Below are 14,538 nucleotides of genomic sequence, written 5' to 3'. Positions count from 1 at the left end.
CCCTGCCATGGCTACACAGTGTTAGCAGTGTCAGGTCTCAACTCTTCTGGGCCTCAGTATTTATAAGTCTCTATATGTAGCTTTAGGTAAGTTTCTTTACCAGATGAACAAATTTGAGAGAATTATTCCAGATTATTTAAATGTGTGCACACAGCCACTAATTTCAGAATTGCTATAGAGTTATCTTTAAATGCATTTATAAAAATAAAGCATCTCTCATACTAAATGCTAAACTGAGCTTCCTGAGCTTATAATAGACCAACGGAATCTAAGTCCTCCTGTCTAATGATTTAAATGCAACTGCAAAGGTTTCTAATTTCTGCTTCAGTTTTTTTTAAATTTCCATTCCTAGTTCATTCAATACTTCCATCACAACCAATTTACCATATCTTTGTGGAAGTCTTCCTCTTTCAGATTCACCCCCTGCTGAATTTCAGCCTCCAGTGGTTCAAGCAATTTTTGTATATCAAAGTTAAACTGCTCCAATTCCTTCAAAGGAATGAAGGCCTAAAAAGAGAGATAGAGAATGATTACTGATTTAAAACACAAACTTAATATTTTTATTAGGAACATAGAATAAAAAAGAACCATCTGTTTTACCTCCTATTGCTATTCTAATGGCAGACATAATGTTTCCAACTAATATGCTATAAAATATGTTTAACATAACTAATCAATGTACCTAAAGATGCAAATAAAGATAAACATGTAGCAATAATGGATAAAATTTACACTGCTAATAATTCAGAAATTTTATGGTAGGTAAATACAATGAGAAAAAAACTCCTGATTTTCATACATCTTATGTTTTCAAAAAGTTCAAGCAATTAGTATTATATACAATGTGGCAGGTTTTTTTGGTGGGAGACGGGAATTAATTAACTGGAAATACTACATGGCTATAAATTGTTAGAGATTACCCGTGTAACAACAAGGAATCTATTCAGGTGGATAACCACATACTACCACCTTATACTGGGAACAATTACATGAAAATTTTTTTAGTGTTCTGAAATTATTGTTGTATCGTAAGGTATGTCAATGATGTCAAATGATTATTATACACTATATAAGCTAAATATAATATACCAATGACCCTACCACAACTCTTTTGTAACTTTTTTTTAAATGCTCACTAAAAAGACCTCAGTTGTCATTACAAAAAAATTATTAAATTTTGGCAAAAAATAACCCCATAGCTATTATGCTATACAAATTATCATATTTAATCTTGTTAGACTGCCTTAAATTTTGAATTCATAACTGAAGGCTCCTTACAAATAACGATAATCTAACTTTCTTCTTGCTTTCCATTATGTACAACTGCATGGGGAAAATTTGATGTATGAGTGTATATTTACAATTTACTATAAGATCATTAGTGTATTCTAACACTTTATTATGAGCTAAAAATATCAAAAGATTAACAAGGGGAACTTTTTTGTTTCCTAGCTTTAACTGCATATACCCTTGTTGCATTCTGGATGACTCTTGCATAAATATTAGACTTAAAGATATATATTTTTAGCTACTCAGGGTGCTTTGGAAACATTCCAGCTAGATGAAAAATCATCAACAAGTTATAGACAGTGTGCCATGTCCAACCTTTCTCTAGATCCCAAAAGAGGTATAGTCAACTGGTATCAACCAAATAACAATGGAAATGCATTACATCAAGACAGGGCAGGACCCTGATCCCTGCATGTGGGACTGAGCTGATTCCGGGTCCTAAAAGCATCCAAGTCTTCTGGCTGTATGCTACACATCCTGGAAATTCAGGCACCATGTACTTCAGGAGCCGCTTACCCTGGAAGCATGCAGATCCCAGCTCTATAGTTTGGGGTTGTCCTTGAGTACCATGGATACAGAAATTTCTAGGTTCCCTACCTCTGGGAAAGTCCACACAATAGAGCTATTCTGAAACAAGGCATTCTTGAAATCTTCAAGAACCTACCAGAACACCTGCAAGGTGCTATTCTATCTCAACGCTCACTAGATGATGTTGGCATATTGGTACAAGTCTATGAGTTGCGACCTTCTGGCCATTTGGCCTGCCTAGCATGATTTAACCTGTTGTACTATACTAGACTACCAGACCAATATTAGGACCCAGTTTCAGACATCTATAGGGTACTGGTAACTCTTCTGTATTCTTTTCAAATTTCATCTTGGAGGGAGAATAGAATTTCAATACATCCTCATAAATTATCAGACCTTCCATTTCCAAATGTTTCCATCTCATTGAATAAAAATTCAGGCTAACCATTGCCTGTAGGGCTTCCCTATGTTACGCAGTCTTTTTCTAAATGAGAGGCTAAACATTCTATATATCATGATTCTGATCTCTTTCATTAGAAAAAGAAAATAATGTATAAATTGCTAGTGCATAAATGAAATGACCATTCGCTGTATTCATTTGTTCAGCCATTTTGGGTGTTATGACATCACATACTTTCCATTCAGAACTGGGGAGGGGAGGGGAGAAGGTGGGTTATTACATAGATAATCTCATGGTAGCCTGACTTTGCTATTTTCCTTTCCTTCTATTTATGTTGGTTCAAAATGAATCAGCTTCTGGTGTGACTTTTTAAGTCCTCTGTACTGTAGAAGGGAAAGTTTCAAAATGCATCCATCTTGCATAGGTCAGTGAGACCCTCTTGGATCTATTCAGTGGGAATGTAATGGTGGCTTGGAGTGATATTGGGGATACCACTGAAGTCAAGTGGAGGAAAAAACCTCCTTCTCCTTGCAACTTGGTTGGAGTGTGCATGGCAACTGGGTCCCAGAGTAGGATGTTTTCAGAGAAATCTCTGTGAATGAGCACAAGGTTTGGTAGACTGAAATGGACTGTCCTACTGAAAATATGAACTGATCAGGGTTCAGTGAGGTAACAAATCTGTCCAGTGCTGAGTGGAAATTTGGATGAAGTTTCTCTCAGCCAGAGAGGCAGGCATCCTATGCTGAGTGCCTGCTGGGAAAAAAAAATAACACAAGCATGTTGGATTCATACAGGGGCTCTAGAGAAGGCAGATTCAATCTGCTGCTAATTGGACTCAGAATACGAGAAGTATTAGGGACAGTGAAATTGATTAGCAGATTGTCTGCTATCAAGGACCAATATAATGTGTGTATGTATATATCATGATTTTTAATGTTTTTCTTTTTAAAGTTTTCATTTGTTGTTTGCTATTCATTTTTACTGTACTTGTTATTATTCATTATTAATCACTAAGGAAAATCTGATGCCTAGTATCCCACACTAGATGCTGCTATTATATATGTGTGTAGTGAACCAGGAGGGGTTGTGCATTTGGTACTTCACAATCCTTACAATTTCATGTAACACAGAATATAAAATGGAATCACTTTCTTTTAACAATGAACATAGAATTTTGTTAGAACATGGAGGAAAAGAAGTATCATGACTATAGAGAAATGCTATTATGTCTTTGTTTTCCTGCACAACTTCTACCTAGAACATCCCTGAATGATTTCCTACCTGACTTCCTACAGTAATTTTAGAGAAGTAGAAAGTATACCTTAAAACATCTTGCACAGGTACCTAGAATACTTCTATGTAAGACATTTCTTGGTGAGCATTATCTGATATGACTTTAAAAAGTAACAAAACAAATCAAATCTTAAAAAGCATATCTAGAAACATCTTGTCATAGATTAGGCAGATCAAAGAAGCAGCACAGGCCATGGTCTTACTGAAATATTAGGGTGTTTATACACTTGTTTCAGAAGTGTAAACACATGAAGACCTTAAAAAGAAAATCATTGAAAATCACAATATATACATAAATCAGATGCATGACACAAGATGCTGAAGGCTGCTGGAGTGCAGTAATTATCAAGTCTGCTCCAATGTGCTGTAATTACAGTGTGTTGGAGTAGCCTCGCTGCTCATGTATAGGCACCCTTAGATTCTAAATCCCATGTCTAACACAGACCTACTCTATGAACATAGGCAGGCAAATTAATCTCTCTGTACCTCTTTTCTATACTACCTTTTGTCTGTCTTCTTTGTTTAGCTTATAAGCTCTTTATGGCTAGTAGTTTCTTTTTTTAATGGTTTGAAGCATCATAGGGACTAACCCGATCTTGTTCAGAGCTTGCTACTAAGATGATAGATTCTGTAGATAGCAGTGGTGAAGCCACAACTGAAGTAATGCACAGAGATATTCAGATCTCAAAATGAGACTTATCAATTATATGGAGGTAACTCAGTGAAATACCAAAAGAAACAAATAAATAAAAATAAAAGTCAGATGCATCAAGTTCACTTATAAGGAAAGGTTACAATAAACAAATGAGCCTAGGCTGAGCAGATAATCTTTCACAAGTGTTTGAATGGTAAAAATAGCAGGGTTGAAGAGGAATGGGCTAGCGTGTAACTAGTTGCTATGGGGTGAAATTGAGCACAGGAAAATGTAGGCTATTAGGAAACAGCAAGGTGAAATTGATTGTAAAATAGCTTTCCAAAGAAAATAGGGAATCCCCATTGCTTCCGCCATTTAGTACTAGAATCATAGAAAATGGGGCTGGAATAGACCTTGAGAGGTCCTGTAGCCTATTCTTCTGCAACAAGTCATGATCAACTATATCCATGCCATTCCTGACAGATGCCTGCCTAACTTGCTTTTAAAGGCCCCCAGTGCTAGAAATTCCACAACGTTCCTCAGTAATATATTCCAGTACTTTCCTGTGCTTGGAGTTAGGATTTTTTTTAGGCATGAGGCAGAAATTACACATACACCAGTATAAGTGACTGGAAACTAGTTCAAAGCTGTAATGGAACAGAAGTTTGGTGCATATGAACTGCTTTCAAAATGGCCCAAACCGGTTTAAGATAAACCTGAATGGATGTAGAATCAGACTTAACTGATATAGGCTAAGTTGGTTTACTGAACTTTTGACCCAGATTTCCTCCAGATTCAAGTAAACTCACAGCCCCCAGCATGCTTTGCCCTACCTTTGGAGGGTGAGCAGGCTAGCCATGGCCCAAGCTGTCTACTGCAGCCAGGCAGGGAAGTGTGCTCTAGTGCAACCCAGCTTCTGGCCTGGGCTAGTGAATCAAAAGTGACTGTCTGTTTACTTGCTTACTGGTTCAATCCATGGACCTTAGACTGACCTGTGAAGATTGAATCAATTAGTTTTGGGTGTTTTGATTGTCTGTACTTAGCCTTAATATCCAACTTGAATCTTAGGTGTTTTAACGCAAGTCCATTGTTTTGTCCAATGCCAGTAAACACGGAGAACAAGTTATTATATTCCTCCTTCCAATGACCTCTGGTATATTTGAACAATGTTATGCCTCCCCTGAGTCTTCCATTTTTTAGATTAAATAAACCCAAGTCTTTAAATCTGTCTTTTGAGGGCACATTTCCAAGACCACTGATACATTTTATTGCTATCTTGGGAGTCTCTAATTAATCCTCTTGAAAAGTGGTACCCAAAACAGGTCCCTATATACCAGCTGAGGATTTTGCCAGTGCTGAACAGAGTAGAAGGATTATTTCATGTGTCTTCTATAAAATACTCTTTTTTTTTTACAATCCAGCATGGTGTTTATTTTCTTTGCAATTGTATGACATTGTTGACACCCCGATTCCTTTTTTGTCAAACGTTTGTGCAGTTACCCTTTCCTCATTTTATATTTGTGCAGTTGATTATTTCTGAGTATATTACTTAACACTGACATGACTTAATTCCATTGTATTTTATTTCAAAACAGTTCTCGAATTTTTTCAACATATTTTTTTATTTGAATCTTTTGGAAGTACTTGCCACTTCTCTGAAATACTTGCCAAATCGCTGCAGATTTAACAAGTGTACTGTTAGTCCAGTATCCAAGTCAATGATGAAAACAGTGAAGAGTTCCAAATCCAGGACATATCCCCAATTCATAAATCAAGTTGGACAGCAATTGATAACACACCTTAGAGTATAGATTTCTAACCAGTGATGTCCCTACCTTACAGAAGTTTCATCTAGATCATATTTCTTTAGCTGGTCATAAGACACAGCATTAAAAGTCTTACTAAGTAAAAATATATCACCTCTACTTCTTATGCCACACTCTCCATGCCTATTACCTCATGAAAGAAAGAAATTAGGTTGGCTAGACATGACTTGTTCTTGGCTATTCCCTTTTAGCTGATTACAAATTGATTTTTTTGGTTATTTGTTCCCATATTTTACTGGAAATTGAAATGAGGTTGACTGATCTATAATTTCCTGGGTCCTCCTTTTTCTCCTTGAAGTTAGGTACTTTGGGCATTTTTGCATGTGTTGCTGATGTGGTGCCAGGCACTTTTAATTAGTGAGCTGAAAAAATAGTGGTGATGCGCTTTGAACCAGAGCACATAGTATGTGTTGTAGTGCAAAGTGCACTACTGCCATTTTCTCTGCACAAGGAGTGCTGCACCGCTGATACACATGACATGGGAGGCTGCCAGGGCACATCCATTCATATGCTCCAGCAGACTTGATGTACTGAGTCTGCTCTGACCGGAGCAGCTTCTCACAGGTGTGTAAGTGCCCTCTGTCCTTTGACAGTCTTTGAAAGCTCATTTGCTCTCCGTAAGTTCTTAAAGATAAATGCTAACAGTTTTAAGACTGCTTCAGTAAATTATCTCAGTTTGTACCCCAAAACTGATCAAACATGGCTGATTTCAGAAAATCTAACTTTGCTAAATAGCCTCTAATCTGCACTTTCCCTATCCTAGCCTGAATTCTTACATCATTGTTGCTGATGTTAATTGTGTTAGACATCTGATCGAAGATAACCATTCTAGTAAAGACTAAAGCAAAAAATGACATGAAATACTTTGGCCTGATCAATGCCATCTGTTATCAGCGTTTCTTCTTACTGACCAACTTTTTCTTTGGTCTTTCTCTTACAGTTAAAGTACTTTTAAAATAAAGCTCATGACTTACCCAAGTTGGTCTATTACTGTTCTTCTAATCTCTCCTTCCCATTGAGATAATTTCTCTTTGAGTCCTTAATGTTATTATTTTAACACACTGCTCATTCTCTTGAACGTTTTTTCCCCCTGGAATCTACTTCCCATTGGTAACTGCCCATTCCCTGAGTCCGTAATCTTGAATTCCCTTGTCTTTATTCTTCTGTTCTCCCTCCATTCCTTCCCAAGGATCATAACCTCTGTCATTTCACAGTCACTGTTACCCAGATTGCTTTTAACCGTTCGAGGGGGCTGATAAGGTACTTGCTCTTTACAGAGAAGAAATCTGAATTTGGAAGATGGACTTTTTAAAAACTAATCCTTTAAATCTTTAATTTCAGTAATTCTTTAATTTACTATTATTTTTCTATATCTATCTAAAGATACTTTTGTACCATAATGACTAAAAGAAAATTATTAGAAGTTCCTCTCAAGCTCAGAGTAAGGATGGAACACAGGTTAAGAACAAGATAGATAGTGATTACACTGATATTCTGAAAGTAGTTATCACAATCTCCTGGACAGATATTCAGCAAGTAAAAACAGATTACCTGTATAGAGTTTTTCAACAAATCTTTTTTAGATTTAGCTATATGGCTTCATGTTAAATTTATTTTCCTAAAAATCCACGTGGCATTTGTGGCTTGTTTCTTTCAAATTTGGAACATTAATAGCTAGTACTGGGAAAATGTGTGCTTTAAAAACAACACCACAACTGTAGTACAGTATAAAAAAGAAGGATAAATACATTAATAACAAATGGTCAAAGAAGCAGGTGTAAAAACACATCTTCGAGCACTTAATTTTTTTTTTTTAAATGTAGTTAACAATTAACTACCTACCAAATACAGAAACATCTGGAAATTGGTAACAGTTGAAATGAAATCTCTTAGATTTTTCTTCCAATCAAATAGTATGTTTAAATAAGTTTAGGACTCTATTCTTCTACAGATGTGCAAGGGAGTCATAAGCTTAACTCTGATGATTTGTGAATAATTTCTAAATAAATCATCGCTTAACAGAGGAAGGCTTTGTTCCAATACAGGCCATTTAAAAAAAAATATCAGTTTTTATATGTTCATAAACACCTTTATGACCCTTATATTTAAGATTTCATGGGAATTACATAACTTTGTCAATTTTGAGTTAAATTGCACACACTTATGCCATGATTCATTTTCTTGGTTGTTCAATATGTGGAAGTAATTTTTTATGGAATAAAAAATGGAGAATAAGCAGTAAACTGCCCATATAAAGCACTCTAACCAGGAATCAAACTCATGGTGAAGGCAAACTCCTGTTCATAGTAATGTCTCTTTCCAGTTGGCTATCTACTTCTAACAATTAAACACCGGAAAACAGCACAAAAATGCTGTAGTTACATTGGGGCTTTTTGTTTTCTCAGTGACAGAAGAAAAACAAATCTACATTTTAATTATTTTAACTGCCTTTAATATCATCTGAGGGCCTTGTTACATGGCACTTTCGGACCACTTCTGGAACTCTAAACCCCCTGGACTGTCTGCACATGAATAACCTTAAACTAGTTTTAAACACTCATTATGTGGCTCAAAGTTATGCCACAGCAGGGTAGGATTCTCTCTGATCAGTGCTAGCCAGCTCCCGTTACACTAAAGTGCAGCCGTTCTATGCTACACCTTAGAGCAGGGTTGGGCAATTATTTTGGACAGAGGGATGCTTACTGAGTTTTGTCAAGCCATCAAGGGCTGCTTGACAGGCAGCCCAAGACAGATAAATACTAATTTTCTAAAATTTTTAGGGGTCCCACAGGCCAGACAGAATGGCCTGGCAGGTCGCATCTGGCCCCCAGGCTGTATTTTGCCCACCCCTGCCTTGGAGGAAACATGCCACTTGCCCTCCCTTCCTGCTCCCATGGATTGAGCCTTGCACTCCCAAGCACTCCAGATCCCTGCTCCCCCACCCCCCAGCTTACTTGTGGCTGCCACACTGTCAGTTCTGGGGAGCAATCAGGGAAGGGTTAACTCTAGTTCTTCTCCATCCCTGCCCTCCCCCCCATGTACTTTGGCTGGCTCTGATGTCTCTCCAAGGGGAGCCAGCAGGGAAGTGTTAACCTGTCTGCCCTACTGCCATTGTTACTGCTAGGCTGCTGCTCTTCTCTAGGCTGAGCGTGCCTACAGAGTGGCAGTGTAGGCAGCCGGGTAGGTAATGCAGTCTCTAGTCTTGCCTCACTTCTGCTTACAAGGGATTAAGAGGGTCATTGCTTCACAGCCTAATGGATCTCTTGTATGGAATGTTGTAATGGTTCGTTCTGAAATCATGTCCTAGTAGATGTGTACCTAAGATTGCCATGTAAAGCAATGGGACAGAAAGGCAAAATGATTAAGTGATGAATACACTAAACTGGGATTCACAGTTCTGTGCTTTACTCCTGGCTCTGCCACTAACTCTGTATGATTATGTTTCCTGGTATGCCAGTGCAGCTACCTTACCAAGGACAGAGTTAAGAGTTCCTTATCCCTTCTCCCAGTCTCCATGACCCTGCTTATTGTTTTGTTTTGATATTAGGGCTGAGATCAGCAAGTGCAATAAAGCACAGGGGTGCATCTTATATCCCTTCACTTCCACGTTCACACTCAAAAGCCAGGTCAGAATTTGTCTGAAAATGGCCAAAAACTGCATTAAAACCCAGATTTAGCAATGCACTTAAATCTAGTGAAGTTATTGAGACTGTTCACATATATCAGAATACCTTGCTGAGTTGCAATCTGAAGGAAAAAAAGGCAGGACCAAATTAACAGAAAATATGCCCCCCTCTACAAGTTACAGGTATAGTGGAATTAACGGGTTAATTGCATAATTACCTTGAGATCAGCTATATGAGCAAAGGAGCTGTCATGCCAAGAAAGCTCCAACCAGCTATAAAGTTAGACCCCCCAAATGTGTACTAACGTTTAGCTCATTGCTATCAAGTTTTAACTGGCATGTATAGTAGGGTATCCCCTGTGGTGGGAGTCCCATCAGCTGGCAGGGCTCCCATCAGCATGGGTGCATCATGCTCAGCCAGGGCTGAGAATCCTGCAACTGAGGGAATCCTGCAACTGCCAGGGCTGGGAATCCAGCAGCTGCCAATTCTGGGCCCAGCGTTTTGCAGCTGTGGAGGCTGGATGCCAGGACCCAGCTGGGCCTGCAGGATCGTGGTTGCCATAGTCTCCCAGGCTTGGGGATGCATGAAATCCCTGGACTTGCAGAAACAAGGAAGCTGCAGTCTCCCAGGCTCTGGGATATGTGGGGTGCCCCCACTGCTGGACGCCCCACAATTGGGCTCCCCCTGCCCTGGCAATAGGGCATGATGAGATCTAATGTGACATCCCACAATTATGCTTTCTGCCATGGCAGAAGGTGCAATTATGTAGATTGCACATTAGACCCCATTGCATCTTTACTTGCATGTATAGAGGGGGCCCTAAATCATATCAACTCACACTCAGTATTAGAAAAGGAAAAATCTGAATAATCCAATGGTGATGTCAGGTCCTTTTACATTCATGGAAGAACACTGATTGCACTGGTATATACTAATCTGCACTGTTGTGGTCTTATGGAAGCCAACAGTATGAAGCTTTTACCCCTTACAGTAGTTTAAAATAGTCAAATGGATGTGTGTGTGTGTTTAATACATGAATTGCCTTTGTTCCTGAGCAACCACCCTGTGTATTTCATTTTATTCTTGAACACATCTTTAGAGATGAGTTACAAGCTTCTGGAAATAAATATATCTCTATGAAATAGTGACAGTGTAAACACAATAAAAACCAAACCAACAACTTATTTCTCCTTTCCATATTCCAAACTTTTTTTCTTTTTGATTCTACAATCTTTTAACTGCAGATATGAAAACTCTGCTTTTCAAGGGAATGCAGCCCCCACTGAGTACCTTTTGTAAAACACCATTGAGCATGTGTCTCCACATGGGAGCAGTTCCTCCTACCTTTCCACTCTTAATTCTTTGTGATATGGCTGCAAATCGATGGTTGAGTTCTGACAGTTTAGGTTCTATTACTTTCCTGCAGTGATCTCCGCAGTTTGTCATCAAGTCTACAGCCTGGTCACGCACAAAGTCCACCTTTGGATGCATATCATTCAGCTCAGCCTTTAAGCGCTATAGTCCATGAGCAAGAGACAGGGCTTGAAGTTAGTAAGAAATGCAAAGAGAGAAAGAAAGAGAGACAGTGTGGAAAGAAATAGGGTGCAAAATCACAAGGCAAATTAAGACAATTACGAACAAGCACATTGGGGAGCTCTTGATGACATCCTTATTATCATCACTCAGGTTGTGAGAGAGAGAGAGAGAATATATGTATACATCTATTTAAAGATCTGGAATAACATCTACTGGAAGACAATTGTGAACATATTTCTATTTTTTTTCTGAATAGCCTCTTTCTTGCAGTAATATAATCCTCAGTAGAAAAGGTAATCTTTTTTTCACATCAGTGGAATTTCTATCATTACAGAATGCTGTATAAAAAAAACAACTACTCATAAAGAGCCAGGTATACAAAAAACCCTTAAAAAAGTGCTTTTATTTCTTGCTGATCCTGTTGCGTTTCCCCTCTCAAGTCATAATGAAAGCCAAAGCTTTTCTTGAACCTGATACAAATTCATAAGCAGCCATGGAAACAACAGAGTAGGCTCAACATCTGTTAACAACATTAGTATAACCCAAGGGTTGAAAGAGATGTCAAATGCTCTTAAAATTCCTTTGATTCTTAACTTCATGGCATGCATGGGAGATTCAAGGTAACAGTTCTAGTAAGTTTGGTATGTCCTTACAAGTCTCCAAGGATTCAAGTGGACAGATATAAGGGCTTTCCTCTTCTAACATCTGTCGTGGACCTAAAATGTAAATGTTAAGTCCTGATTTTTATTCCTACACAAGTAATACCCTGAATGGTGCTTCTGTGAATCTTGTATCTGGGAGAAACTTGCATGTTTGTTTCTTTCTTACTTTGCATGAAAAAAGAATATTCAAGTATTCTCCAGCAAGAGGCTATATTGTGGACTCTTGGCAAACACATATTTATGATGTTTAAGTTTGGCATATGAAATCGCTGTTATCTGGTGGCAAGTGTTCTTGATTATGGGGAACTTTGGAAGGGGAATTCTAATATGCTACCAATATGTAACTGGCTTAAGGAAATGTTCAGCTAATTTGCTAGATGCTGATACTATTATTAGCACCCCTAATTCTCATGCTCAAATATGCTTGCATGCATAATACTTATGCTTATGATCATAATGATAGGGGAAAATAGATTAAATATTGATAAATCAAAAAAACAAATTCTCTCCCAATGCTCAGAAAGAGGGCAAAAAATATCACCTGCCTCTACAGAAACTAATTCTAAAAGTAGGACCAAGGAGAAAGACAAACAAGATAAGGCTCACAGGAGGCTGGGAATAACAGGCTCCCTACTGTGGATGCTGATCGGGTACAATACCAACTAAAAAAGTTGGACATTTATAAGTCAGCGGGACCAGATGGACTCCATCCCAGTGCTGAAGGAGCTAGCTAAGGTCATCGCGGAACGCCTAGCAAAGCTCTTTCAGAATTCATGGCGCACAGAAGAAATCCTTGAGGACTGGAAGAGGGGCAACATTGTGCCCATGTTCAAGAAGGGGAAGAGGTAGAACCTGGGCAACTATAGGCCAACCAGCCTGGCTTTGTCATGGGTAGGTCTTGTCTTACCAATATCATCTCCTTCTATGACCAGGTCTCTCACCACCTGGACACATGAGATGAGGCAAATACTAGTCATTTGATCTAGTATTCCATGATATCCTTGTCCTGGAAGATTGTGGGCTCAGCTGGTTGAGTGGGTGGGAAACTGGCTACAGAGTAGGACCTAGAGAGTTCTCATGAATGATCTGTGGCGTCCTGGCGCGAAGTGGCCAGTGGTGTCCCTCAGGGGTCCATGCTTGGACTGCTGCTTTTCAACATCTTCATCAATGATTTGGATGACGGAGTGAAAAGCTTGTTGGCCAAGTTTGCAGATGACACCAAGTTATGGGGCAGTGTGGTCACATCAGAAGACAGGTTGCAGATACAGGCAGACCTAGACAGGCTGGTGAGTTGGGAAGACTGGAACCAGATGAAATTTAACACTTCCAAGTGTAAGGTCCTCCATCTCTGGGCAAACAACCCTCAACATATATACAGGCTCAGTGGTGACAGCTTGACTTGCGCCACGGCAAAAAGGAACCTAGAGGTAATGATTGACCATCACATAAATATGAGCCGTCAGTGTGAGGCGGTGGTCAGCAGGGCAAATAACATCCTAGCATGCATCAAGTGATGCATCTTGTAAAACTAAGGAAGTGATACTCCTGCTGTACTCAGCACTGGTGAGACTGCAGTTGGAACACTGCATCCAGTTCTGGGCGGGCACTTCAATAAGGACATGGAAAAACTTGAGAGAGTCCAAAGAAGAGCCACCCATACGATCAGGGACTTGCAACACAAGCCATAGGACGAAAGGCTGAGGGACCTTGGCTTCTTTAGCCTAAAGAAGAGAATGTTGAGAGGGGACTTGGTAGTGGCTTACCGCTACATCAGGGTAATGCATCAGGAGCTCAGTGAACAACTGTTCACTAGGACACCCTCGGGGAAGACCAGGACCAATAGGTATAAACTTCTGGAAGGCCGCTTCAGGTTTAATACCAGGAAAAACTCCTTCAGTCAAGGTGTCCACACTGTGGAATAAACTCCCTCCAGAGGTGGTACAGTCACCAACTGGAGGCCTTCAAGAGGAAACTGGACAGTCACCTTGCTGGAGTCACCTAACCCCAGTTGTCTTGTCTTCCTGCCTAGAGTGGGGGTTGGGGCTGGACCTGATGATCTGCAAGGTCCCTTCCAGCCCCTAACAATCTATGACTCTAAGTGGGGCAAAAAAGAGTTATGAGTTATGCACTGGAATCTCTAACCATATTGGGCATTAAGATTTATATTGCACTGTCTAATGTAAATGTTCTTGTGAATAGGAAGATATACCAGCACTGATGGAAAGGATAACTGTACTTTGTATTGGCATATTTGTTCATCCTACTAAAAAGGCTGCCCTGTTATCCTGCTGAGATCAATAAGGCATTGATTTAGTCTCTCAATAAGTGCAGGTTGGAAAATTATGGCTGCCTTTGGAATTTTTCAAGTTTTGCTTTAGAAGATAGGATCATTTTCTTTAGCCTCAGCAAGACAACTCCCATTTTGACTCTGGGAACTCATCACTTAAAATGGAGCCCAGTGCACAGAAAAATATCTAAGTCACACAATACCACATTAATTTGTTTAGGTAAAACACATCCATACAGAGCACAGCTCAAGACATTGTGGCAGTTGATAAAAAATATACTTCAGACAACATGAAAACACCAAGCCACATATGATTTTCAGTTTATCTGGAATGCTAATGTTGATCAGTTACTATGATGATGTCATAGGGCTAAACACTATCTTTGATCAGCATCCTTACATTTTTCAATGGGGGAGATGCACATGCAGTACATATGCTGTATAATAACCTTTTAT

General features: G+C 39.1%; 1 protein-coding gene across 8 annotated transcripts in view; it reads right to left on the bottom strand.

Annotated features, from left to right (window-relative positions):
• DMD (dystrophin) overlaps positions 1 to 14,538 on the bottom strand; it is a 1,922,593-nt gene that overhangs the window by 1,047,892 nt on the left and 860,163 nt on the right. For 7 of the 8 annotated variants that reach the window (XM_019529123.1, XM_019529125.1, XM_019529122.1 and 4 more), the window contains 2 exons: positions 10,942 to 11,112; positions 385 to 507 (listed from right to left, as the gene is read on the bottom strand). In XM_019529123.1, the coding sequence (XP_019384668.1) occupies positions 385 to 507; positions 10,942 to 11,112 (294 nt within the window). The remainder of the gene's footprint in view (positions 1 to 384; positions 508 to 10,941; positions 11,113 to 14,538) is intronic. The other variant, XM_019529126.1, reaches the window with a different exon arrangement.

Source organism: Crocodylus porosus, unplaced genomic scaffold (assembly GCF_001723895.1).
Source record: "Crocodylus porosus isolate Cpor-Errol unplaced genomic scaffold, CroPor_comp1, whole genome shotgun sequence".
Taxonomy (NCBI): Eukaryota; Metazoa; Chordata; order Crocodylia; family Crocodylidae; genus Crocodylus; species Crocodylus porosus.
The sequence above is the reverse complement of the archived record's forward strand: the minus strand, read 5'-3'. Positions and strand labels throughout refer to the sequence as shown.